Source organism: Falco rusticolus, chromosome 14 (assembly GCF_015220075.1).
Source record: "Falco rusticolus isolate bFalRus1 chromosome 14, bFalRus1.pri, whole genome shotgun sequence".
In the NCBI taxonomy this organism is placed as follows: domain Eukaryota; kingdom Metazoa; phylum Chordata; class Aves; order Falconiformes; family Falconidae; genus Falco; species Falco rusticolus.
Genome location: NC_051200.1, coordinates 15,670,206 through 15,696,839, shown reverse-complemented (window position 1 = coordinate 15,696,839; position 26,634 = coordinate 15,670,206). Strand labels below are relative to the sequence as shown.

The 26,634-nt window shown below is 38.9% G+C and overlaps 2 protein-coding genes across 2 annotated transcripts; both read right to left on the bottom strand.

The window, feature by feature from the left end:
* Positions 1–1,347: 1,347 nt before the first annotated feature.
* On the bottom strand, positions 1,348–16,412 carry HTATSF1 (HIV-1 Tat specific factor 1). Its single transcript, XM_037408106.1, has 9 exons — positions 16,016–16,412; positions 11,990–12,194; positions 11,618–11,665; positions 10,270–10,424; positions 9,342–9,505; positions 7,599–7,698; positions 6,994–7,083; positions 6,400–6,537; positions 1,348–6,014 (listed from the first exon to the last, which is right to left on the bottom strand). Exons 1-9 carry the CDS (start codon positions 16,181–16,183, stop codon positions 5,730–5,732), a joined length of 1,353 nt encoding a protein of 450 aa, XP_037264003.1. The 5' UTR covers positions 16,184–16,412; the 3' UTR covers positions 1,348–5,729.
* Positions 16,413–22,225: 5,813 nt separating this feature from the next.
* BRS3 (bombesin receptor subtype 3) lies at positions 22,226–26,172 on the bottom strand. The gene is made up of 3 exons (XM_037408509.1): positions 25,742–26,172; positions 23,199–23,550; positions 22,226–22,633 (listed from the first exon to the last, which is right to left on the bottom strand). Exons 1-3 carry the CDS (start codon positions 26,170–26,172, stop codon positions 22,226–22,228), a joined length of 1,191 nt encoding a protein of 396 aa, XP_037264406.1.
* Positions 26,173–26,634: the final 462 nt, after the last annotated feature.

The following is a 26,634-nucleotide window of genomic DNA, read 5'->3' as shown; positions in this document are numbered from 1 at the left end:
ATGTGTACACAATAAAGAAGAGAGCGTCTGGACTTTGGAAAGAGTTTAGAGGAAGATGATAAATAAGTTATGGCAAGAACCAAACATGGCCAGGATCATAAAGGATTTTCCTGTGCCAGACTGTATCATATTCAGTATTAAGTAGGTAACATCAACAAGAAGGAAAAGATCACCTGTCTCCATCCCTGATAAACTGGATAAGCAATTCTCTCTCTCCTCTTTGATGGATCTGTTTAAATGACTGAAGAAATCTTCAGAAAATAAAAATACCATTCTTGTTCCGTGTTATAGGAAGAAACAGATAGTTTGGTGTGGGTTTTTTTTGTTTTTGTTTGGTTTTTTGGTAGGAATTTTACCAAATTGCAAGCCATTCCAGAATGCTGAATTGGGGTCAGATTTGCCAGTCGCAGCTGGAAAAACACACTGGAGAACTAGTCATCAAACGGGTGACATTATGACTTTTACACTCTAGCTTGTTTACTCACCCAGAAAGTAGGAGAGCACAATCCAATTCCCTCTGCCTAAATAGCTATGAATCCACCCTCTGCCCTCTCCCAGAACAAATTAACTACCAGGCTGTAAGACTTCCCTGGACCGTGTTTAGTCTTTTTATTGACACACACTTTGCATAGCACATCCTCACTGTGAGACGGGATTCCGGACTATCAGCAGGGCAAGTGCCCTCAACACCTCCATCATTCGTTGATCTCCTCTTCTAAACCGCTTCATATAGCAGAGGTTTCTTCTGTTAAAGCTTTTCAAGACCTCACTCAAGAATTACCTCTTAAGTTGGCAGTTAAAGCACTCATGAGGTTGTTAGATGGCATCAGTTTAAAGCTCCTAGGTGAACACCTCAAAGAACTACTGGGTAAAAGATCATCCTCCTTGTTCCTTTGTAGTATAGCAACTGAAACAACTGATTTCCAGTGCTTTTTAAGTATTCAAAGTGTCAAGGTTTGAAGAAAAATTTTTCTTAAAAAAAAATCTTCATTTCTGAAATTAAAAATTGAAATTCTGCTTGTCCTTAACCAATAAAAATCCTGCTACAATCTCAATTGTAACTATGGTGCCTACAGTCATTACTCCCGCTCTATGCAGGGTCTGTTAGCACACCAAGCCAGAACGAAGTTGGAGGCAAAACCCACAGAGAGGGAACAAATACCACGTCCCACTGCGAACACTTACAGTTCTAGCAACATGTCTACGGGACTCCAGTCGGAAAGCTCCGGCATGTTAACACACGCTTTATAAGCTGAAGTCACTGTGCACTGAATGCTATGGTTATCTTTTACTGAGGAAAAAAAGTCAGACAAATAAATTATCTCAAAACTGATCAGAAAAGACTTGTTTTGTTCAGGAGTTTGTTTATTAAAAAGGTAGTATAAAACACAACCCCTTTAAGAAACAAAATTGAAGACAAATCGAGGATTCTCAGATGCTGTCACAGGTCTAGATATTATTCAAATATGATTTATTTTTTTAAATGTTGGTTTTCTAAAGGATAAATGAAAATGATCAATTTAACTTATCGAAAGAAAATAACCTGTCAGAAAAATTCCAAAGTCATCTTACTGAAAAGTTTAATCTAACAATATACTTTCATATTACAGAATGAGCAAAAAACAATTTGCTGCAAAAGATTTCATAATTCTATAAATATTTTACAGAACTTTCAGAGTATCCTGACAGTAAGACTTCAAGCCTTGTATAATGAGCACTAAAATACACACAAGTCAAATCAACACAAGTACACAACTTACATAATTCATTTATCATACTGCAGTATGTTTCCTCCAATTCAGAAATAAAAGTAAGAATTGAAAATCCAATTAAAAGCTATAGGGATGTAATATTTTATTTTTTTCTTAAGGATTTTTGTTAGGTTAAACAGTTCAAGAATTCAGGGTACGGATATCAATTTTACTGGAAAATTTAAAGGCAAGTTCGGGTTACTATGAAGCATCCAATACCTTTAAGTTTTTTTTAAGTGAATTAAGCTAAGGATTTGTAATTGCAAATGGATTAACCTTAACTGAATAATGTCTAGGACATGTTTTAGCCAAAATGCACTGCATTTAACATACTAATGATTTTAAGTGAATTGCAATCCTTATACAAAATGTAAGTTGTACGAGAGACTGAAATTCAATTAAAAAAAGTCATTAAAAAAAGTCAGCAGGAGAAACAGATACACATTTTGATGCAAAATGAAACTAATTCTCTCTTTACAGCTGTGTATGAACATTCGAGAACCTGCTACAACTTATGTGCCTTTCCTTTTGGGGCTTTTTGTTTCCAGATGCCTACCTTAGCCATGCTTCCTCAAACCACGTACTCTCTGACAAATACTTGTAACTCCATACAATTACCTTGCCAGCAAACCACTAAACAGCATTTGATTGTAAAGCAAACTACCAATGTATCTTGAAGCTAAGCAACTGATTTTGTATTGCGTGGTTAAGAAAGCGATTATCTTTGCTGAATCATGCTGAAGTATCGGTTAATACTCTTTTCCCCACTGTTATATTTAAGAGGCTTCACATCCATTTCGTTACCCTGTGCAAATTAGTAAAAACAGCTAGAGAAACAACTGAATTAGCTAAAAACAACTAGAGGAATCTAGTTCAAAGTTGAGCAACAAGGATTATCCACAAATTGTTTCAACCTGCTGCTAGTTATTGTTTGCATAATATATGGAGGGAAGGAGACAGCTTTTCTTAAAACAAACCTCTCGCCAAAAGCCTAGGGATGAAGGAACATGCAGTATACTGGGATTGGAACCAAAGAAATACTAGAAACTGAGCAAAAATTTGATTTTGTCGCTTCTAATGAGTGACAAACCATTAGAAAGCACTTTTAATTAAAGAACGAATACAGTGAAAACTGCATTAGGGTTTTAACTTCTTACCAATTTATGATGCTGCTCAGTCAGGAAAAAAATGTAAGTTTAAAAGCAACTCAGCTTGTTCAACTTCAGATTTGTTAACATTTGGTATTAAACATTACTGCTTTATATGACAAGATTTTAATAATCATACTTCAAAACAGTGATTTTAACTTTTGTGAAAAAAATTCTGTTCAATTTATAAAATTTTTCATTGTTTAAAAAAATGAAAAAAATCAAAAGAATTCAGTCTCACTGAAAATCCGCTGAAAGGAAAGTCACAGCTGCATTAACCTCTCCACAGACTACTAAATGCCTCAATAACTCAATAGTTTATAAAAATATATTTTTACATTTTACTGGGGAGTAACAGAGGTAGACAAAAGGAAAAACCAGTCTGAGTGTAATGCCGCACTTCAGAACAACATGTTTGCATGAAAAAACAGCTTTTATTTCCTTAAGAATCCTAGTTAATAGAAAAGCCAGTAATGCATTTGGTCTCAATATATGTCGGTGCTTGACTTCACTGTTTAGAGGAAAAGGTGAAAAGACTTAACATCATGTTTGACTTTTGAAGCAAGCCAATCAAATTTGTACACCAATCGGAGAGAGGAAGGTTACTGCACATATAATGATTATTTTTCAAAGTCTTTTCAAACACTAACACTAACCTTATTTTTTTATATCTGATACCATAAGGGTTCATAGAACTGTACAATTCTTTACATACTTTTAAGTTTCCCTGTATCAGCTGCAATTCCACTGTAAAACATGTGATTTAACTGTGTAGAGTGTTACATGACTAGGCTCTCAAAAAAAAAGTTAACGCTATAGTCTAACAGATCTAACGCCTGGAGTCTAGAAGCTGGAAGAAAAAAAAGGAGCACTGAAAGCAATAACCTCCACACTACATTACACTCTCCATATGCAAAAAATTCCAGCCCTCAAAGGTCTGTGGTGCTTATTACCAGTAAAAATAACTGAGGCAGAACCAACACAACTCAGAGATGTAATCTGAATATGCCACTACATGCAGCCACAAACCAGGCAGTATTTCAGATTCCCCAAATTGTTCAAACACCTGTTTCGCTGAAACGTACAATTCACACACTCATAAAAATGAGAAAATGGTCTTTCTTAGCTGGCAAGAGTTACAGGTCTTCTTTATAATGCCACTCAAAAGTGGAAATCTGTCATTCCAGCTTATAATGAGCCCCCAGAATTCTAAATCCTGAATTCAAATATCATCTCTCTTGTAAGACCAGATATTTTGTCACAAAAATATACCATTTATAACCATGTGCCAAGTGTTAACTTAGATGCTCTGGTTGGCATAGCTGCCCACACATATCAATTACACATGAAAACCAAAACACAACAAAACCAAGCCATACTTAAGAGTACCATACAGATTTCTGGAAAAAATATAGATGGTAATCTCAGAGCACAAAGTTTGAATACACCAATTTTCAGTATATTCTGAATATTTCATGATGGAAATATAAGAACTATCATCTATGGTCTTACAATCCAGTATGAATTAAAAAAAATCGAAAGATCCTCCTTACAAATCAGCACTAGTAACCATCCATATGAACAGCATGCTATGAATTTAGCACCAATATATTAATGGTTTAGTGCCTATATCCATATTCTCCTATCCTTAGGTATCAATAGAATCGGATTCTAAATTAAGAATGACTGTGCCCAAAATGACTCCCCCAGTTATTTTTGAAAGCCTGCCACTTATTAAGTTATCTAAAGTTAGAATGTCTTTTTAAACCCTTGCTTTTGGAAGTATTTCTAAGAGGGCTAGTATCTGCTTTTTCCATATAAAGGAATATTATTTGAAAGCATATTTTCAAGTATTCTAACTTTTGCACAACAAACTGTAGTTCAAGTTGCCAAAAGCCTTTAAATTTTATGAAACATGGGAGATTTTCCCCACTTTGAAGAGCCTGTAAGGCTAAGCTAAAAGTGTTGAAGTGAACTCACACTTACTCTAACAAAGTTAACAAAACCCTTTAATATTAAAGCAAAAACTAAACAAAGTAAACACATCAATCAAAAGCCTATTCTGCATACCTACTGCATACAGACCATGAGAGTTTAAGATCAGTCTTATTTCACTATGGCCTAGAATGTGTGTGCTCATGCATTTCTAGTCTCCTTGACATAATTCCAGCCCCAACAGAAGATCTAAACAGGGGAAAAAAAAATAATTTACTAAGTGATGTGATTTAATAGTCTATCTTCACTCAGCTTGCTTTATGTTGGCTACGTCAATGCCGTTTGTATTCCACCTCCCTTAAGTTTGCATACTACTCTTACCATTTGCTACTTAATGCATAGCAACATATCCAATGCATTCACCCTATAACGTATCACAGCATCTGTTCCATAAAATGATCCAAAGTACTCAGGACAAGAATCATTTTTAAGGATGAGATACCAAGTTCCAAGGCATACAGGAAAATTAACAGTAAAATCCACAAGTTTTGTAATAGCTTTGCATTACTTAAGTTACATATAGTTACAAAAACTTAAGGGTTATAACATATTTCACACTTACATAATGTAACACTAACACGCATAGTTAGAACAAAAGAAGCCTGACGAGTTTCACTGCATTCTTGGCAACTTGAGTTACTTTACCTGAACAGCCAATTAATACAAACTTTTAGAACCTCATTAAATACTGCTTTTAATGAAAACTTCAAAGCACACAGTTGATGACATTCTAATATGCATATGTTCCTATGAATATTGTCTGCAGTCACCCTGAAGAAAGGGATAAACTCAAACATCACCCTAAAACCCATGCTTTCATAAAGCATTAAAGATGTTATGTATCTGCTTCAACATCACTGCCTGCAAGGCTGCTGTCTGTAGATGGAGCACCATCTTCATTAATGCCCTCACCATTATTCTCCCTCTTATGGGCTTCATCATTTACATCCTCCTTAGATGTGTCATTAACTTTTGAAGGTTGTCTGCCTTCAGGCAGTTTAACACTACTTGTTGCAGAATCTGAATCAGCCGTAGTTTGTTGCTCCTTTGCATCAGGATCCTCTAAAAATGATCCCCACACCTTGAGCCTTTCTTCCCTTTCTCTTGCAGTCTCCTCCACCTAGTCAAGATACGTTTATACACATCATTAAGAAGTTATACTTGTAAAAATGAATATTTACACAGATAAAGTTATACATTTATATTGCAGCAATATCTCAAGACTTCAGTAGGCCCTGTTGACTGAGCACTAATGATCTGTACATCCAGTGGCTAATCCTGTAAGCTGGCATCTCGAACACATTATTTTTAACATCAAATGGGTCCTTTAAATATTTGCTAAATTGATTAATTAAGGATGATATTTTGGAAACATCCTAGAAGTTTCTGAGAGGAAGCAACATAGGGCAGGGGTGGGCAGGGAAAGGGGATGGGAACACCAAGCACTTCTTAAATCTGTTTTAACTGGAGGAAATATTTGATGAAATAAGAGCATGAAAGGTTACCTGATAATCTGTTACACCATCCCATGTTTCAGCACTGAGCTGACGGCCACCAAACCACCTTCCATTTAGAGTTAGCTTGCACAGATCTGCTTCTGTTGCTTCTTTAAATGACACAGAAGCCACGCCATCAGGGTGTCGCTGTAAGGAGACACAACTTTCATAGAATCACCAAGTGCAACCATTAACCTGGCTTTTAGTCCAACATCTTTTAGACTGTGTACAAGATCGGTCAGGATATAGCTCCTCTCCAATCATACGTGATCATGTTTGAAAAATTCAAATGGCAAGTTTACAGATTTTATTCTATTGGTACACAGAACACACTTTTTGAACACAGAAAACAAATGTTTCAGCTAGTTTAGCTACAGATAAATGTATTTTTACATAGTTTGCCTTCACACAGGCTGAAATAGGTGCTTAGAAATTCATTTCAAAAACGTTTGATTTTAAAATACTGAAAAATTACGTTGCGTTTCCATGAAATAAACACATAAACCCAAATAAGTGCTCCACTCTTATTTAAAGAATTAAAAATGTTTTGCACATTTACATATTACATCGATTCTGCCAACACAACATGTAAAAAATACCTACATCAAATATGAGAACCTTCTTTACTTGACCAAACTTTTCACACTCTGTCCGCAGATCTTCTCTGATCTCATTTAGCACTAACGGATCCTCCTGCAATGCAAGCACACAGGTTAAATTAAACAAAAGCACTTCTCTCAGCTTTATTTTTGCTCAATCACCAATGGAGTGCATCTGCTAATCTATTAGAAGTTGATGAATTAAGTGTTGTCACACTGCATTTTCAAAACCACTCAGGAGCTGGCAGACAGCCCTTACCTGAATTTAATAAATGGTACTTACTGATCAGGCTATTTTGTGCTGGTTTCTCCATTCTAACATAGTTACTGTTTACTCCTCTTTCCAGCCCCAAAATTAATACTTTCAGGACGCACACAGAAAAAAAGGCAGATTCAAAAAATACATTCTTACCAACATCTTTTTCTTGCTTTTTGGAGATAGAGAAATGAATTTTAAGCAGATGCTTGGTACAGAAAAAAAACCCTGCCTGAACGGTAAGTTTAATTTTGTTCTCATCTGCTTAGAATTTTGCTAAAATTCTTATAGCAGAGTTCAGACAACATTAACTGTAACAGCACAATCTAGAGTAGCAAAGTGCATCTTCCTACCTCAAAGTCCTTTGGGTGAAACATATTCCTGATAATGACAATGCGTTCATGTCGCATTCGAGTTGTGCCATCTTTCTTCTCAGGCCTCCAATCCAGCTGTCTAATGAAATGAAGCAACAGTAAGAAGATATTGTTGCGGCTCTCTTCAGTTTCTACAAGTATTTGTTGAAAAAAAATGATTAATTTGACATTTCTTGCAATACATCAACTAAAACATTTGTTTTGACACAGAGTTACATTATTCTTTTACAAAATGCAATAAACACCCAGTTTTATCACTTCTACAAAGCAGTTGAGGTTTTCAGGTACTTAAATGCTCGTAGAGGGAATACAAATTATTTTAAAAATCAAAGTATTTCCTTAAAAACATTAAAAAAAAAAATCTTCAATTCCTTCCTAATATCAGCTCAGATACAGGAACCAGCTGATGCCAAGTATAATGAAACTATTGGTATTTTACCATTTTTTCCTAATTTACTTTGTAAAAAAAGGGATCCACTATTCCCCTTGGTAAAATTTAACTGCTTTTATTCAAACAAACATGCAAGAACACCTTCAGTCTTACGCAGGCATTGCTGCAAGATGTATTTTGTTCCACAGTGTACACAGCCACTGCCACAAACTAGCAATGTAACCCAGGGCATCTGTTCTATGACTTTGCCTTCTCACGAAAAATGTTACTTCTCGTAGAAATGCCTACTTCATATCCTATTACAAAAAAAAAAAAAAAAAAAAGGACACATTCACTTACACTTTAAAATCTCACAATCTTATATTGTGGGGGAGGAGGGGAGAAGTGGAATCTTAAGTTCCTTCCTGTACCTGCTACTTTAGCTGAAGAAAACTTGGATTTCCAATGAAGGTAGTTTTGCAAGTAAATTATGCTCTTCCACTCAAAAGGAACACCAGCTGAAGTGAGTTTATTCACACAAATCACTGTCAAATGCAATTTCACTATTTTCATACGTCTCTCTCCACACTGGAGACTTCTTACAGCAGGCACTGCAATGTACCTTCAGGGCAGGTACACTTCAAGCTACTTTTATTTTTAATTAAGATACAAAGTAGCCTTTGCTCCCTTTTAATTTGGCAAAATGCTTCTGCATCACTATTAAAAATGTTTAGTGGAATGCTGCTTTCATTGAGATATTGGGGAGTCCTATATACTCAAACTTCTTTCTTCTTTAGTCCTCATCATCTTGGTTCCAAAAGGCAGAAAAAAAATTTTTAAATGACAAAAACAATGAATCTAGGTACAATTGAAAAAACAGTGTATTTCATACCAGAGAGAGATGTCTCGGGGAATCTACAGAGATACTTCAGTATTTGCTCCTATGGCAGCTAACATCTCTTGCCCTTTGCAACTAGTACAGTAGAAACAATACGTGGACAGCCAGAGTGTTATTACCTTATAAAATTAAGTCTAGATATCGTGACAGGACTTGCGGTCTCACACACTGAGAAAAAGTCTTTTATTTCCCCAGCGTTGTAATACTTTCTTCTACATCTGAAAGGATCTGGGTTCCCTATGTATTATTTTAATGTGTCAATCATAAAGAAGTTCATTATGCCAACATTTAATTTAGAAGTTTCTTCCCTCCAAATGTATGTTAAGAGCTATTTCACTGTCAGATAAAAATTCAACTTTTGCATAACTCTTAGCATTGCATTTGAAAGAAAGCAGCGCTTCACTAACAGCACTTAGAATTCAAGCAATATTTAACTGAAATAAAAAATACAAACTTCTGCTGTTGGGACAACTTCTTCTTGTAGTCTTTACATTTCTTCTTCTTTTTGCTTGCATCATACTCCCCCTTCAGTTGAAACTTTGCAACTTCAACATGCAATTTATAGCCTCTAATTTCTGCCTCATCCAGAAGTCTCAATGCAAGTTGAACTGATTCTCTCTAATTGAAGATAAAACAGAGGACAAGCTTTAAAATACATGGCACAGTCAAATTATTCCAATAAAATTTCATAAAGAATATTCTGCTAAGAATCAATTCTCTGTCACCGAAAACCATAATGCCATCTCTTCCAAGTCTCTTGACACACAGCTGGCACTGCTTTTTTTACCAAACCCCTGTATTTCTTCACCACTGCTATAGCAGATGAATGCTCCCGAAAGCAGCTGCATACATTTCATTCAAGTATTTCAAAGAAACCCACGTGCAATGGTCAAGCAAGCTGAAGAATTTAAAAGACATGAAGGAAATATTACTGCAGCCTAAAATTTTATAGTTTAATACAGAATGCAAGAACAGTCCTGAACCTAACCAGTTCTCAGCTAAAAGCAGTAAGTACAGGACTACAGTATGTTCCTTCCCATCTCATTATTTTGTATTCTTGGCCACACAGTGGCATATTTTAGAACTAAAAGGCAAAGAGGTCACCCTTTTCATGCCGTAACCACCAGCACCCCAGGCAGGAGCATGCAGACACATGTTCAGCAGGTATTACGGACATTTTCAGGGGGAAGGTAGGCATGGATAGGAGGAAACAAACAAGGTGCACAAGCAGATAACTGGGTATTTCTGGAATAAAACTTTAAAACAGACACCTAAACTCTTAAGTTATACTTCAGGTATTTCAAGAATCTTCTATGATTCAGAAACAGTGGCCACAAGTATCTGCAATGGGAAGGAAAGCTGCATTTCAGTGCATCGCTGACCTTTAGATAGCAACAGAGGCCATCTCCTTTAAGATTTCCTTCTTTATCTTTGTACAATTTGATTTTGTGTTCTTCTGTCTGAGGATCTCGCATAATGATACCACATTTTGACATGACTTGTACAAACTCATCTTTTGTAATGTCTGGAGGTAAACCTGCAAAAATTAAAACAGAAAGCTTGAGTATGTTCAATTCTTTTAAAAATTGCATTAGAAAAAAAGACCCCCAGTGTTTCTTTAAATGAAATATCAAAATTAAGAACAAAATTTTACATACACTGTAAGGAAGCACTGCCCTTGGGACCAGTATTTTTTATATTACCTTTTAAACATTACATCATACTAATAATTTGCCAATCCTTTTATTTTTTAATAGGTGTAACACATAGCAACATCTTTGTGCTCCCTAATAGGCAGACCTAGAGCTTTAGAGCTATACATGATACTGACACTGCACTGGCATGATACTGACAAGGCCCATGCAAATATAACTATCCTGCCCAAGTTTCAAGTTCCAGTCAACCTCCAGGAATTTGAGGCACAAACCCCCCCCCAAAAAAACAAACCAAGAAAACCCAACTTATGAACAACTATTTTCTCCATGCACAAATTCGACCAAACAAGCCAATGATGATGTATGGAGTTTTTAAAGTCTCACCTTTGAATTGAGAACAAGAAAAAGAAACAAAACTGAGAAGAAAATCATGTGAATGTTCCATGCTAGTTTGTCCTGAATGAAGATTTTTGAGAACTCAAGTGTGCACATTTCTGTGAATGCTCAGAACCACCAAATGTACCTTTGTGCATGCACCTAAACATAGCACCTCAGCATCCAAACCAGGTAGAGAAATACCATAACAAATGCACAGATAGTTTCATTTAAGCTTCCCTGTTACCTGCCCATTCTGTTCCCAGCATTTTCTTGTACTTATTGTTTCCTCCTTCTTATCTAATAATGATGTATTTATTAAATCAAATAAAGATTAAAATATTAAGTGATGCGTATAGTCAATGCACTAACTTACAAACTTGTTCTCATTACCCAATTCCTTAGGAGCTTGCAGAAATTGATTTTCTTGGCTGTAGCTTACTTAAAAAAACTAGTATTAGTGACTTGGCTGACACAGCTCACAGAATATCACATTTAAAAGATAAAAGCATGGAATACGTCCCTTATATTATTTCCCCATATGGGCAATTTAAAGGTCACAAAGACATTAAGCCGTCAGGAACATAACATTAAGTAGCTTGCAAGTGACAGACTGAAAGATAATACGAGAACTCAGTGAGACCTATATGAGTCTCTTTTTACCATATTTAGCTCAAAATAGATAAACGCTATTACTTACCAGTCACATAAACATTTGTGTTTCTGTCTTCTTCAACATGAAACCATCCTAAAAAAAAAAAAGATTTAATACTCAGTTACGCCAATATATTAAACATGGGAGCATACACTAATGTTCGCATTCCATCAGATTTCTAAGAATTTTTGCTTGCTCACAGGAAAAGCTCTTAACATGCCTTACATTTGCCTTTTTTCCCCACCATGTACACAGACTTAGGAGAATAGCTGTGAACTACCATACAATTTTTAAACCATTCTGGAAGTTTTCAGAACCACCCGTATCTTCACTGTGTGTAACACTGAACAATCGCCAGTTACCACTCAGTACTACACAGGTTACAGCTTACACAGAGCAAAACCGTTTGGTACCTACCTGGCTCAAGCTTTCGTTTTTCTGGTTTTTGTTTTGGATCTGTTTGTTGTGGTCCTTTCTCATTTGCTGATGGTTGTGTTCCTGATGTCTTAGAACTTACTGGTTGCTTACTTTCAGTTGCTGTGCCAGAAGCAGAAGAACTGTCTTTATCATCTGCATGGAAGCCATAGTTGGCATGGTATGTTGCCAGGAAATCTTCTGTTATCTGAAAAGAAATTAGGAAAAATAATCCAAAATTTTGAAGAATTCAGGTTTGTAAGTGTTTTAAATTTAATTTAGATAGATGATGGTCATTTTCTAATCTGGCAACACAGAAAATAACAGTATTTTAAAACTGTCTTTTAATCATCTCTAAAGCCATACATACAAGAACAATCAGTTCAGGCATTATCTGAACTAGACTAACACACTAACCCCATACAGCACACGAAGTTTTAAACAAACGTTTCACTTCTGCCTGTTTTCAAGCAATGTTTTCTGCCTTCCAGACAAATTGGTATTGCCTGAAGGACAGAAACCAAGGGCTCCTGACCATGTTGAAGAGATAAAGTGACACTGACAGTAAGCCAACGACTTCTTCACAGATTATGAACGACTGATATTTGTAGGCATCTGCCTTTTCATAGAAACATTTTCAGAGGTGACACATTTGCACTTATAGACAAGAAATATTGCACTTAGATGGAGAGGTAGCTTGACACACTGTTTATAAGGCTGTACACCCTATACCCTATTAATACATAAATAATTAGCTTGCTCTTTTCTACAGCGAGACAATATCTGGATAAAATGTAAGATTGGCTAACGTCTACCTTTTAGAGACCAAAAAATCCCTACAAATTACACCCAGCATTTCTAGCCAGGTAAGTTTTAATACCAGCCATCAGCCATAACATGCAATGAGATAATAAATCATAGCTGCTTTTGCTAGCATCACTGCACTACAAAGTATTTTCTGAAGTTACACACTCTGAAATGATTTATTCCCAAAGCTGAGCCTTAACCTTTGAAAATTTACCTGACACTTACCTGTGCTGCACTTGCTTCATCCATGTTCAAAAGAGAACAAAACTTAGTATCATTAAGCTATTGTAAGAGAACAGCACAATGGACAGTACTAAGTGTCAATGATAACGTAATCTTTTATCTTCCATAGTGATTTGAAGCTTGATATTTCAACTCTAAGCTTTTATTATGACAAATCAAAAATGCAGAATGCACAGGCTTGTTGTGAATAACGCAAGATGCCATGGAGCCTCATCTAACTTAAAAGTCTAGCATGAAATAGCTCCTACACTAAAGAAGATCTGCAACACACCTCAATCAGAAATGTAAGTGGCTGCTCCTATAGACACGACACAACGCCAAGAGAAAGGAAGAGTACAACCATCTTTAGTGAAGAAAAGAAGACTCTGTGTTCTAATCAGGTTCATTATATTTGACACTAGCAATCTTAGCAAATCCTTGGCTTCACAGTTGATGAAATCCAGAGAATTAACATGCTTCTAAACTTTCCTGTGAACAGTATTACTCATTTTCATCAGAGAACCTACTGATAAATTACTGATTAAACCTGCAGCAACTAGCCACCTTCCTGCAGCAGTATTATTTTTCAGCTTCATGGGGAACCACCTTCTCATGTAAAGCTAAATTTATTCTTAGCAATTTACCTAACACAGACTTTCAAATTTTGCCAGTCTTTTTTTCCCCCCGTAATACGCTATCATCCTACCATATATACCATTACAACTACTTCAACATAAAATGCATTTTTGGAAGCATAAAGGAATTCATACAAGTATAAAGGCTTTTGTTGGAACTTAATGTGGTACCATGTCTGCACAGAAAACAGTCACAGAATTTCTTTCTTGGGGCTCCAATCCAGTTGTGGTGGAGAACATCACAGAAAGAGATCAGGTCTATCTCCATACCCACACAGTTGTACAGTCTGGAGCAATTAAGCTTATCGAAAAAGAAATACAATACTACAGGACATGCTAGCATGCAAATAACTACTGGCCACACCGAAATGGAAAGGAATAGATCAACCAAATGAAGAACAGATACCCTACACTTAAAGAAGACATCCATCTGTTTTTTCATAGCAAGTGATGACGGCAGATGAATTCAACATGCAATTCTGTGCTATGTCTGTGAAGGATGATAAAAACACCCTTGTATCCATCAAGACAGTACCATTGAAAGAAAAATTATGAAATAATTACAGAAAGTTGCAATCGCTTTTATTAAAAATTCGCCTCCATTTTTTTCCGGAAAATATCAACAGTTAGTATCATTAACTTTTTGCACTTCTTTGAAATGTGCTTTAGAAGTTCAGCAGATGCCCAATTCCTGAAGTAGAGTAGCAGTGTAATACTAGTCTGTAGATTGTGATCACTCAAGACCAGTCAGAGTATTTTAATCTTTTGTCAAAGAACACTAATAAGAAATTTTATTACTGCTCATGGAGTAGAGAAAGAACTACAACTTCTGGCTGCTGCGGTCTCTTAAAAACTATTTAGATAAAACATTCTGTTGAATAATCATCAGCAAAATGAAGAAACCTGAAATATGGTATCTAGCTCAATGTCCTATCTACGACACATAGTGCTTCACAATAATTCTTTACCAACTTCTACTATACATCATTTTTACTAAAGAACTTTGCTGTTCCTATATAATCTGTCCAACCCTTAACGTTATCTCCTCTCCAAGACACAAATTTGAGGGAAGAAAGGCATTTAGAAAAAACTAATGTCCTGAGGAGACAAATTTTTAAAAGAGGTGAGCAAAAGGGGAAGAAACAGAGCAACGGGAAGGAAGGACCCTTTTACTATGTTTACTTGGATATAGCACTCCGCAGGGAGCCAGGGATACTCGGTTATCCACTGCTCCATTTTCTGAGTCTGGATTTTTCACATATTTTTACCCCTCCGTAAGCCACCTGCTACATGGACACCTTACTAGGTTTACAGACATATAAACTTGGCACTACGGGGTTCACTCTCACTCAGATTCTCTGAATTGCAATGAATTCAGAGCCACAAATAAGAACTGGTATATTATGTTTATCAAGTATAAACAAACGTCTTAATGCTTCTAAATTAAGTAATTGCCCTCATTGATTGTTATGCAGTAACAAAACTACTGTTTCACTTGCAGATCAGTAATTGGCTCAACACATTAAATCTGTGCTCCCTCTCACTTTGAAGAGCCACGTTGTTAGAGTAAGTTCATTTTCTATACATACAATATTTAATTTAAAAAAAAAAAACCAAAACCAAGATGAAAAACTGCAACATGTTTCCATTCTGTGGAATGCCTCTAAACCAAATACACTTAATTTTCAAGTGCATTTCCAAGACCCAAGGAGAGGGAATAAGGCATCTTTTACACATGCATTGTTTCCAAATAGTAATAAAAGAGGGATATACTACTCCATTTTCACCTAGACCTCTTTAACAGACTAGGTCACTTCTTTCCTGCCAACAGAAAGACAGAGATCACCATAGTTACTGTGATAAAGAAACCTAAGCTTGTCAAAGGCAGTACCGATCCGTTTTGATCCATAAATATAACTGTGACTTCATGCCAGGCCCGAGCAATTCTACAGATTCACAGCCAAGGAGAAGAGCCAACCTGCAGCTCGTCATAACAAAAGAGCAGAAAGCAGCCGGTAAGGTTACAGACAGATGGAGACAACGCCAGCTGCCGTGGGTCTGCCTGCACATAACGAGTGTTTCAGAGCCTTCGCAGCCGACGCCCGTGTGGCTGGGTGCAGACAGGTGAGGCACCTCCGCGGTGAGGAGGCCCAGCATCAACAGTTCCTCGCTCTCACCGTTCCCCGAGGAAACCTGGGCACGCCAGGGGAAGGGCTGCCCCACGGCGGCCTGCGGGCCAGGCAAGCGCCACGCCGGACCCCGCGGGGGCCGCAGCCGGGCCAGGCCGCTCCTCACAGCGCCAGGAGGGGAGGGGGCCGCGGTGGGCCCGGCCCGGCAGCCCTCAGGGAGCTCCCCCCGCACCCACCTTGGGGAACCAGGCCTTCTTCTCCCGGTCCCACTCGTAGGCGGCCCCATCGGCCGGGTCCACGTAGGTGAAGGGGTCGGCCTCGCCCTCGCCGCCGGGCTCGGCCTCGTACTGCTGCTGGAGCTGCAGCTGCCGGTAGAACTCCTCGTTCCCGTCCTCGCCACTCATCCTGGCCCGGTCGGCGGGCCTCGGCGGGGGGCTGGGCTGGCGGAGACGCCCGCACCGGGCCTAGGCACCGGCACCGGCACCGCCGCCTGAGGCGCCCGCTCGCCCCGCCCCTCTCGGTGGCGGGGCCGTGGAGCGCGGGCACTCGCAGCCGGGAGCGGCGGGAGCGCGCAGACCCCCTACGCCTCACGCGGCCGGTGACCGCCCCAGAGCCCCGCCGCGCGCAGGAGCGGAAGCAGCCCCCCACCCGCGTACGGGTTTTTTCCGCCCTCCCGCCCCTAACCCACGCTTCAGCCACTGAGCGGCGGGCTGACTGATCACGTGAGAGAGACACAGCCAATGGGAGGGAGAGAGGGAGGGAGGCAGGGGGCTCTTCCTGGAGCGGGCCGGCCGCCTGGGGGCGCGCGGTAGGGGGCGGGGTGTGCTTTCCCGCCTCTGGGCGGGCCGCGGCCTGCAGTGATGGCGCAGCGCGAGGGCGGTGGCGGCAGGCTGGGCCGCGCAGGGGAGGGCGCTGCTGGCTCCGGCCTAACGCCTTTTCCTCAGCCTGCAGTCTGTCTCACCGCAGGCAGGGCCTTGGCGTGAGCGCGGCTGGCCCTGAGGCTGGGAGATCCGTCTCGGCCTGCTGTGGGCAGGGAGCCGAGCCCGGAGAGGCCTTGCGTGGAGGCTGGTTTTAGTTACATGGAATCTTTTAAGTTGGAAAAGACCTTAAAGATCATCGAGTCCAACCATTAAGCTAGCACTGCCAAGTCCACTGCTATGATAAAATAAAAGCCTGCTAAGGGCCATGAAGCACTGAAAGTATTTCCCCCCTGCTGTGCCTTGGGCAGCACTGAATGGTCAAGTTGCTGCTGTCAGTTGCGCTGTGCAGTTAGCTGGCTGCCATCTGCCACTGCCACTGAAAGTCTGTATCCACACCCTACCAGAGGCAAAAATGAAACCAAGAAGAGGTAGGTGAGATGAAAATGGCTTGCTAAATATCAAAAAACCACATTGGTTCTTGCTTCTCCCTGGGCACTTGTTGGTGGTGCAAATGGGTTGAACAATTAAGCCTCCGGGGAAGAGGCATCTGCTGCCTGGATGTACCGAGGTGACACAAGTATCTGTTGTCTACAGGACAGGAGTGTGACAGCCTGAGGGTGACCAGCTACAGCTGTTGTGCTCCCTTGGGAAAGGGTTGATCCATTGATACAACGCAAAGGATGAAGCTTGTCTTCAAAATTTTGCGTTGGTTTGCATTAATGTCTGCATAAGTCTCGCAATGAGTTCTTAAGCATTGTAGTACTCTGTGGATAATTAAATATTTTAAATCAAATTTGCTTACTCAAATCAGTTCTCTTGAAATAACTTAATTCAGAGCCATCTAGTGGTTTTCACGGTGTCATCCAGGCAGCATTACACCAAAACCAAATTCAATTGCTGAAGTACCTACTTCAAAGTATTTTTATTTAGAAGATGAAGAAGCACACTTTAAGTTTTGTTTTGCAAAATTTAACACAGAGCTATAAACCCCAGGTATTAAAACAGTGCATGTGTTTTAAATGAAAATTTAGCTGAACAGCCCCATCGAAGCTGGCAGTGGCTGGTTGCCAATGACAAAGCAATCTTTCTACTCAGAAATAAAAACAATATTCAGTACAGAAGTTTTCTGGAAATAAGTATTCCAGGAACAAATATATCTTTACTGTCATACAGACTGGAATGATAATAAAATCAAAGACACAATCCTGAGCTTGCAAAGCTCTGTAGGGAGAGACCGATATCATCTAACTGGCTGGTCAACAGACTGTCAGATGAAATTGCTGAGGATATAAATATAGACTTCTAGTAACCTTTGGCTATTACACAAAGAACATCCAGCCTGGTTAATGACATCTTTCATGCTTCAAGAATTTTCTCTTGGCAGGGCTATTACGATAGTTGTCCAAAAATTGTTTTGTGATCACTTATAAACCGACAGCTTAAGAGGCATTTGTATTAGCTCTCAAATAGGTATTGGATTTTGGTGAGGAACATGAGAGGTTTAATATAAATTGTGCTTACTTAGAAAAATTGGGTAGATGTTTGGAGGTAGGGTAATCATAGCCTTAAACATTGTAAGAGCAATGCAATTTAAGTCTTAAACTACTTGTTCGATTTTGGCAAAGTTTGTTACTTCCATAACCTGAGTAAATGTGGTCAAGTTTATGCCCACACAGTACAGATTTCCCTAGTGTGCAGATCTGCCTACAGCAAGTGACTGGGGCACTGTCCTGGGGAGCAGGAGATCCAAATTTAATCTCAGACCGATGAAAGTGAGAGCATGTTTGTGTGCAGCAGGGTTAGTGCATGGTAAATCTGATCTGCACACTTTAATGTAGCTATGAGGACAAACTACCTCAAATTCCCTCACACTTTCCACAGATAACAACATGCGTGGTGGCAGCCACTGTGGCACAGTATCTTAATGTGTTGCCACCATCTGTCCTCTTCCTCTTCAGTAAAGACAGCACAGTGAGCCAGCTCAGGGAACTGATTCGGCTGGAAACTTGTCATTTTTTGGGTCAAGACAGCTTTCCTCTCAGTCACATCCTTGAAATATTATGATTCATGGCTGCACAAGCACTGCTGCAGCAAGCTGCGTGTTCTGGGGATGGTGCGAAGAGCTCCAGTGTTACTCAGCTCAGATAGTCTGAACTATCAAGAAATGGCATCGCTTGAGCGTCAGTGGGTAGCCCATATTTAACTATGTAAAATAAAACAATACTTTCTAAAAAAGAGGAGGGTGAGCATTAAAATGGCTATAATTTCATAACTGACTTTAATATTCTGTGCCATGTGCTGGAGATGCAGTCTGTTACACTACATCCGTGCTTTGACACAGTTTTGTTCTTTTTTTTGGAATTTTTGTTTTTTAAACTAAACCAGCATCTTGTAGTGACAGCACAAATTAAGAGAACTGATATTAAGCCTGTTACTAACACAAACATTATTACATTCGTATGTATTAAAGCTGTTAATGCGTGCATCTCAGTCACAAAACAAACTATAAGAAAGGTACATCCTAGAAATTGTATTTATTTACTCAGTAAGACTCCATATGAACAAGACCTTTGATAGCGTCTTGCCTTTCAGTATTTTTTGCTTTTTTTCTACCTATTTTTTCATTGTAGATATAAATAGTATACTAGTTATTCATGCCAGTTCTTTGCTAAATAATACTCATTATTTCTGTAAATAGACATTATTCCTTTATGCTCTTATACAATTACACTTGTATTAGCTAGGGGTGAAAGAACTGGTTTTTAGACCACTAGAAAAGATTGCAGAGGAAACAACTCTTTTCCCCTAAATCCGGGTATGGTAATGTGGAGACATTTTATGGGTAATTATATGGGGGGAATAGACGGAACGAATAATACCAACTTCCTTAGATAAAAATAAATGTTGACCAATATATCACTCCAATACAACATGTCATGAGGATTTGAAAGTACAGAATTACAAAAGCATAAAGTACAGAGAGTAGTTAAATTATGGCTCAAAATATTGCCAGTCTTTAACCAAAACATGTGCAGCATATAGCAAAACCATCAATTTTATAGCAGGATATGTTAGCAATAGACCATCCAGTTAGCGTAGTTACACAAGCAAAAAGTAGCTGCATGCAAAGCAAGGAAAATGATGAATTAGGAAACTGTGGTATTAAGGGCTACTGTGAGGTGTAGCCAAGGATTTTGCAGCGGGAAATTTGGTTTCCAACAGAGACAAATTGTGAAGTCCAGAAACATGTGGCAGATTTGTTTTCCAAAGGCTTTAATAAATTGGAATGAAGAATGACGTAAGGAACTCTACTGTGCGTTGATTTTTCTTTTGTTTAGAAGTCCCTACAGTAAGATCCAGGAAGATAAAAATAGGCTCATAAGTGTGTAGGCTTAATTACTTATTTCAGTCTCACCCTGCAGCTCCATTGAGAAAAAAGGAAAAGGGGAAAATACCAGTCCAATATGTTTGTTATATTTGCACGTAGCTCACTACCAGGGAATGTGTTGTATTAAGACCAAGAGAGTAAAATAAGGTCTCTGGAGTCTGATTTGCCATAAATCGTATTTCTGTGCTGTTATATTTCCATTTATTTCAGTGGTCCTATCCTGGTCTACAATTGGTACGATAAAAGGGAGAATCCCTTTGAAAATTAGTGTTTATAGCCTTGCAGCTAGTAACATGAAGAGTGTAGTAAAATAAGGCCAGGCATGATGGCATTAAAATGGACTGTCATTAAACTGGTTTAATATGGTGACAGAGGTTGTATTCCAACACCCTTGGGATTTATCATTTGCTTATATTATTATGATAAGGGCAGTCAACAGAGAGAGACTGAAAACAGATTTTCTCATCTTACAGTGAACTCAAATAACGGTGCCTTGATGGATGTATGGATTTCCAACAATGTGTTGTTGGGGCTCTGTGCAGCTGGAGGGGTGTTACATCTTCAAGGATTAGTTAAAATTGAAACTTCTGTGACTGACAGCACTATTTTGTTTAATTTATATGTTGCAACCTCTCTTCTATACTTCAACACACAAATTCTTTTTTGAGATAGAAGTCCCTTAGTTTAAGCAATGGAAAATATATTGTGCTTTCTATCACTAACTCCCACAGAAAATTTTGCTTCAGGGTACACAAAATTCATAAAAATAAGTGTCATTCAACATTTTTGTAATGTGGGGTAGGAAGATTTGCCTCCTGTATTTCCTGATGGGAAGCCAGTCCCTGCCAGCAGTGCTGCTGGGCTTTCTAGGGATGCCCAGGCTGCTCGTGGTAGGCTGTCACTGACCTGCCTCTGCGTACAGAGTCACAGTATCAGTGGATTTGAGATTAGAAGGCCTATCTCGTAAGGACAGTCTATCCTAATATTAAAAAGGGTTACAACTTGAATAACTTGAAGAATAGAAAATTAGTACAATAGAAAAATCAAGCTCTCCCAGCATGCTTGAAAATGTGCAGACCACTGAGATACGACCATGTACACTACAGCAGGAGTGGATCTGCAGGGGTTGGGCTGACCCCTCGCGCCATACACTTTTGGGGGCTTTATTTCAAATTCATTCTAGTCTGGTTCTGTGGACTGGGGACACAGTTTCGTCTGAGGGAAATGTGGGTTATGCACTCCAGACCACTCTGGGAGATGAAGTAGGGCAGGAGGGGACGTTTGAGCAGTTCACTTCAAAAGCGCACTGTAAATCCAAACTAGAAATCTAATACAGATCCACCCCAATTTCTTGATGTTCAATCACTATAACAATAAAGAACTCTGCGCTGTTGAGATCTTCTGCCCATAGATTACCAAGAATTTTACAAGTGCGGTTAACGATGATTATAGCTTTTTAAGAGAGGTGATCACCTGGTGGTTCCCTTGATTTCCTTAGGAACTGACAAGGGCACCTCTTTACACAGCAGCCAGCTCTTACCCAGAGTTTCAAAGTCCCCGACAGAGCAAAGGCTGGTGTGGATTTAGCCCATGATGCTTTTTCTTTTTTTATTACACCATACTTCAGACCTTAGCTTTCTTTCATTTTAGCATGCTTTCTGATAAGTTTGCCAACTTTCAACATTTGGGACAAGAAAAGAAATAAATAAAAAATCTGCCTGGTTGACCGTGTTATGAAAATGCGTGGTTTTGCTTGTTTGCTGTAGATGCAAGTAGTTGACAGAGGGAGCTCTCAGTCACAAGTCAAGGAAGTCATGAAGACAAAACCATCCTCGCAGCCAATTCTCGCACCAACTCTGCTGACTCCTGTCCTGCCCAGTCCAGGAATTCCAGTTAGGGATCCGTGTTCATGCTTGGGAGCATGAACAATCCCTTTGAGCTTACACTGGAAAGTTCAGCTGTTGCAGCTTCTTCTCCCACACAAATTGATTTCTTTATGGTATATTTGAAAAAATTGAGGAAATCCTGACAAAAACTCTGTCACAGACAGGGCAAGGCATGGCATCTCTTTCCGTGATGCCAGTAGTAGTGAACTGATGGCAAAGGCTCAGTTTCTGTCCTTTTTCATCCCAGACGGACTAAACACTTTCTTCTTCTTTTGTGATACTATAATCTGTTAGCAGTGTAACACTGATTTCTGAGCCATGCGTACTGCCTGTAACTGACAGGGCTCTGGTAGGTGTATTACTGTGGGTAGCACTGGGAGGCTTTGTACGAAATGTTGCCTTGCAGCATGAGACTTGCTTTTTAAAATGTTGCCGGAAACTTTTGCTCAGCCAATAAAGAGCAAAAGGATTGACGCAGGAATTGCTGAAGGCCAAGGCACGGGAAAAAATAGTAGCTATCAGATGAAAGGTGGAAGCATCTACAGAAGCATGGTATGTAAAAGAGCGGTATAGGTAGAGGATATGGTTAGGCAACCAGCAAAAGGCAAACAAAGCAACAAGCACCAGCACTGTTTTTGCAACTCTCTTGCGGGATTCAATCTACAAGAAAATAATGAATATCTGGTATTAATAGCAATTAGTAACACATGTTTATGTAGTTGGTGCTGAGTTTCAAAGGGGTCTAAAAGTCTAAATGCATTAGTAACCAAAAAACCAAAATGGAAAAAAAAACCAACCAACCCCAAGAAACCAACAGAAAAATAAATCTATTTAATAATTTTTGTAACAAAGTATTTCCAGTGCAGAGCACATTCCCTTTCCATTATAAATCACATGGCAATCTCATCTAGACTAGGGTCTAAAAGTACAATAGTTAATATGTCAGCTCACAATTCCACGTTTTAACTCCTGAGTTTAATGGGGTCATATTAAAGCAAAACAAACCCCATCCCTCCTTTGGAAAACATGCACACTCACACAGTAAAGTTAATGAGTCATGAGCATGTGCTGAAGTGCATAGCTGAATTGGGATTGCTAATATGGGCTGAGTTTATGGAGCTTTTTACTCCATTGTCAGGTAAAGGATTTGCACTCAAGAATTCAGACTTAATCAGCACGATAGATTTTGGAAAATTGGACACTTTAGTGCTTGGTCATAGCTTACCTGCTTACGGGCATGACCATGTTCTTCTGCTGGCATGTTGGCTGTACTTTTATATAAAGTTCTGGCGATAAGAAAATAGTAGACAGAAATGACAGCTAAGGGTACAATATAGAACACTAAGAAGCAAACCAGGGAGTGAGCTTCCTGCAGGATCTTCTCAGATACAGGATAGGGAGCACATGCCTCAAAAGTTACATTTTTCTCAGGGTTGGTGAAAGAATACAAATCTGAAAAAACAGCCTCTGGGATAGCAAATATCATGGAGATGATCCAAACACAGCCAGCTTTACAGCACGTCTTCAGGAGCGCATCCGAAGTCTGCAGTTCCAGGGGCTTAACGATGGCTCTGTACCTAAACCCAACCAACATCATTGTCAGAACAAATACAGAAATAATGCAAGCAGTGACAGTGCAAACTTCTTGAGGATAAAGCCATGTCTGTTCTTGCTAAAGTGAAGGTAGTAGAATCGTCTTGGAAATGAAAACAGATACTAGCTCTTTGCAATCAAGATGGAAATGTAAGAGTTAGCTTTAAGCATGTATTTTAATGACTTGGCTGGCAGGACTTATCATTAAAGCCTTGCTAAGTAAAGGTGACTTCTGCTGTTTGGGTTAAGATCAGCAAGGGCAAACATTTCTCCTACTTCTACGACATTGCCTAGAATGGTAAATGAGGGAGTTAGCATGCAAAATTGGTATGGAACAGATTAACTACTTTATAAATACATGAAACCAAGCATGTACACCTCTCCTTTCTTCCATGTTGTTAAGATCCCAGCTGAGTGCAGTGATCTGACTCAAAGTAATGCTCCAGTATTCATTCATATTTATAAAACTGGAGCTAACAGTGCTGTTGATTCATGGCTGTGATTCTGCAGCATGTGGACTGAGTCAGACGTATGAGAAAAATCTGGGTAAACGTATAGATGTGTGAAGAATTGACATCATACAGGACCAAGACCTTGGAGCTATGATAGATAGTCCAGTGAAAACATCACCTTAATGTTCAGCAGTAGTAAAAAAACATACTCCAAACCCTAAAAAAACAACACAAAAGCAAAATGGTTGGAATTATCAGGAAAACAATGGAGAGCAAAAGAGACTACTGTGCAATTATCTGTGCCTCAGGTTCATGCAACTTTTGAACACCGTGGGCTGCTCTGCACACCTTAACAAAAAAACCACATACTAAGTATAGAATATAATGTGAATAGCCTGGAGAGGTGGGTAGGGATCTCTGTCTCTTCTGGGCACGAGACCCAGGGCCATCGAATGAAGCCACGTGCAAAGCAAAATAATGTGCAACAGGCAGTGAAAGTCATTGCTAAACAAGTTCAAGAGGCTGAACAAGGTTCTAGAAGAGAAATCTATTGAGGTTATTAAATAGACAGAAACCACATCTGCTCAGGAGGTCATCGGAAAGCTTAAGTTATAAGCGTAGTGTTGGATAGTGGTTTTTATTCTTCCTGTGTGTCTTTTCTTGTCCTTATACTACTACTGCTGGAGGCTGGTATTGGCCCACATGGACCCTCAATCTGACCCAATGTGGCCATTCGTATGTTGGCTGATTTTTTTTGGTAGTACAGTAACAGCAGCATTGCTTAAATTCTGGACACATGAACTACTTGCTGTTACATACAATCCACAATTGCTGGCCACAATATCAAAATCATTTTCTCTCTTAACACTAAAATTAATTTGAGGGCTTTCCTGCTCCTTGACATGCTCATACTGATTGAACTGAAATCTCACGTTAGTTTTGTTCAGTTTAGTTAGTTTAGTTCAGAAAAGAAGTGCGTGGAAAACTGATTGATCAGCAACTCCTGACAGCAGTCAGATGGGAGAGCACTGATGCCTACTAACAGTGCTGTTGTCGTCACCTCAGTTTAATTTCAGGACCTCTGGGCTAAAATATCTCTGGAAAAGATCTAAGAAGTATAAGAGAAAATACTAAAATTGTATCTTGTTGCACTAAGCACTTATCAAGTGGAATATTAATACAATATTGCAGTAACTATCAAATTATAAGCCATTCATTTGTCCCCCAGTCTGTTCTGTGTTTTCTTTTGGCTTTTTACCCCACATGTCAATCATTTCAGTTCTAGAATTTTAGAGCCTTGCTAAGTGCGTAGGACAAAGGATTTCCACTCAGTCATTTTCAGTTTTGTTTTTCCTCTGCACTGACTACTTTAGTGCACCACTAGATAGCACCAATATACTGTCTTTTCCATGCCTTAAGCAATTTCCCTTTCCTATGCAATTGAGAAAAAACCTATGTACTATACTTCAAGCTATTAAAAGGTCAAAAGACTTGGAAGAGTCTTTCTCACTTCACGTTAAAAAGAACTGCTCAAATTTTTAACACACATTTTAAAATTAAATGGGAGAGCAGTTGGTTGGGTTTTGTTTTTTTCCTATTCTTTTCCTATTGTCTATTATAACGTGCCATTTAATATGGTGCAAAATGATCATTTCTGCTCTTTTATTAATTTCTAACTTCACACTTGCGGTATCTCCTGGCAAATCAGTTGCATCAGACCCACCTGTCAGCACTGAGAACAGTCAGGGTAAACACTGATACTCCAACTGAGGTTAACTGGATAAAAGACAGCAGCTTGCACCCAATTCTTCCGAAGAGCCAGGTATCCACAATGTAACGTGTTGCATCTATAGGCACACAAGTTAATAAAAGCAGTAGGTCTCCAAATGCCAGGCTGGTGATGAAGATGTTTGGAACCGTCTGCATTGATTTAATCTTGAAAAAGACTTTGATGAGTATAGCATTTCCAAGGAGACCCACTGAAATGATCACAGCATATGTAACATAAATTGTGCACAGTATTTCTAATCCTGGAAAGGAGTCTTCAGTCCATTTTTCATTTGTGGTTTCATTATCAGTGATTGATTTCAGTTCTGTACCGTCTGTAGATGCACACAAAGTCTGATTAGCTGAATGCAAGTATACTTGAGACATTTCTTTAACTGTTTCTTCTCCCCAGGATGGACTTAAATTGATCAAAAAATTGTTTAATATTTAGCTTGCAGCATATCAGCAAGGTCAATAGAAAGGTACAGATCTGCGTCTGAAATTAAGATTCCTGTTGCGCATTAACTACTTTCATCCCCTTCTGGGTCTCAAAACATGCCTAGGAGAAATGCATACAGATCTTGTTCTGAACTGTGTAGGAGGTGGAGAATTTTTTTATTGGCTTTTCAGCTAGTGGAGCAGAGAGGGAGGAGGAAAAAAGAGAAACGGAATTTCTTTAAAGATATTAGCTGAAATGATGTTTTTTTTTTTTCTTGGAGGTATCTGGCAAGTAAATCTTGTATTGTAATCACTGTAGTGTCAGAATTTACATATTATCTAGCAAATACTTGTAAATGTTTTTCAAAATATTCTAAAAAAGAAATAAAATGAAAACTTGAAATAGTTTCC

Excerpts from the sequence above, each read along its gene's own strand:
- BRS3 (XM_037408509.1), bottom strand. The coding sequence starts at position 26,172 with ATGTCTCAAGTATACTTGCATTCAGCTAATCAGACTTTGTGTGCATCT. Across the intron at positions 23,551-25,741 it reads ACTGTTCTCAGTGCTGACAG|GTACAGAGCCATCGTTAAGC; the intron begins GTGGGTCTGATG and ends GGTTGGGTTTAG. Across the intron at positions 22,634-23,198 it reads ATGGTCATGCCCGTAAGCAG|ATTGAATCCCGCAAGAGAGT; the intron begins GTAAGCTATGAC and ends ATTTTCTTGTAG.
- HTATSF1 (XM_037408106.1), bottom strand. The coding sequence starts at position 16,183 with ATGAGTGGCGAGGACGGGAACGAGGAGTTCTACCGGCAGCTGCAGCTC. Across the intron at positions 10,425-11,617 it reads CACAAATGTTTATGTGACTG|GTTTACCTCCAGACATTACA; the intron begins GTAAGTAATAGC and ends TAATTTTTGCAG. Across the intron at positions 6,015-6,399 it reads ATGGTGTAACAGATTATCAG|GTGGAGGAGACTGCAAGAGA; the intron begins GTAACCTTTCAT and ends TATCTTGACTAG.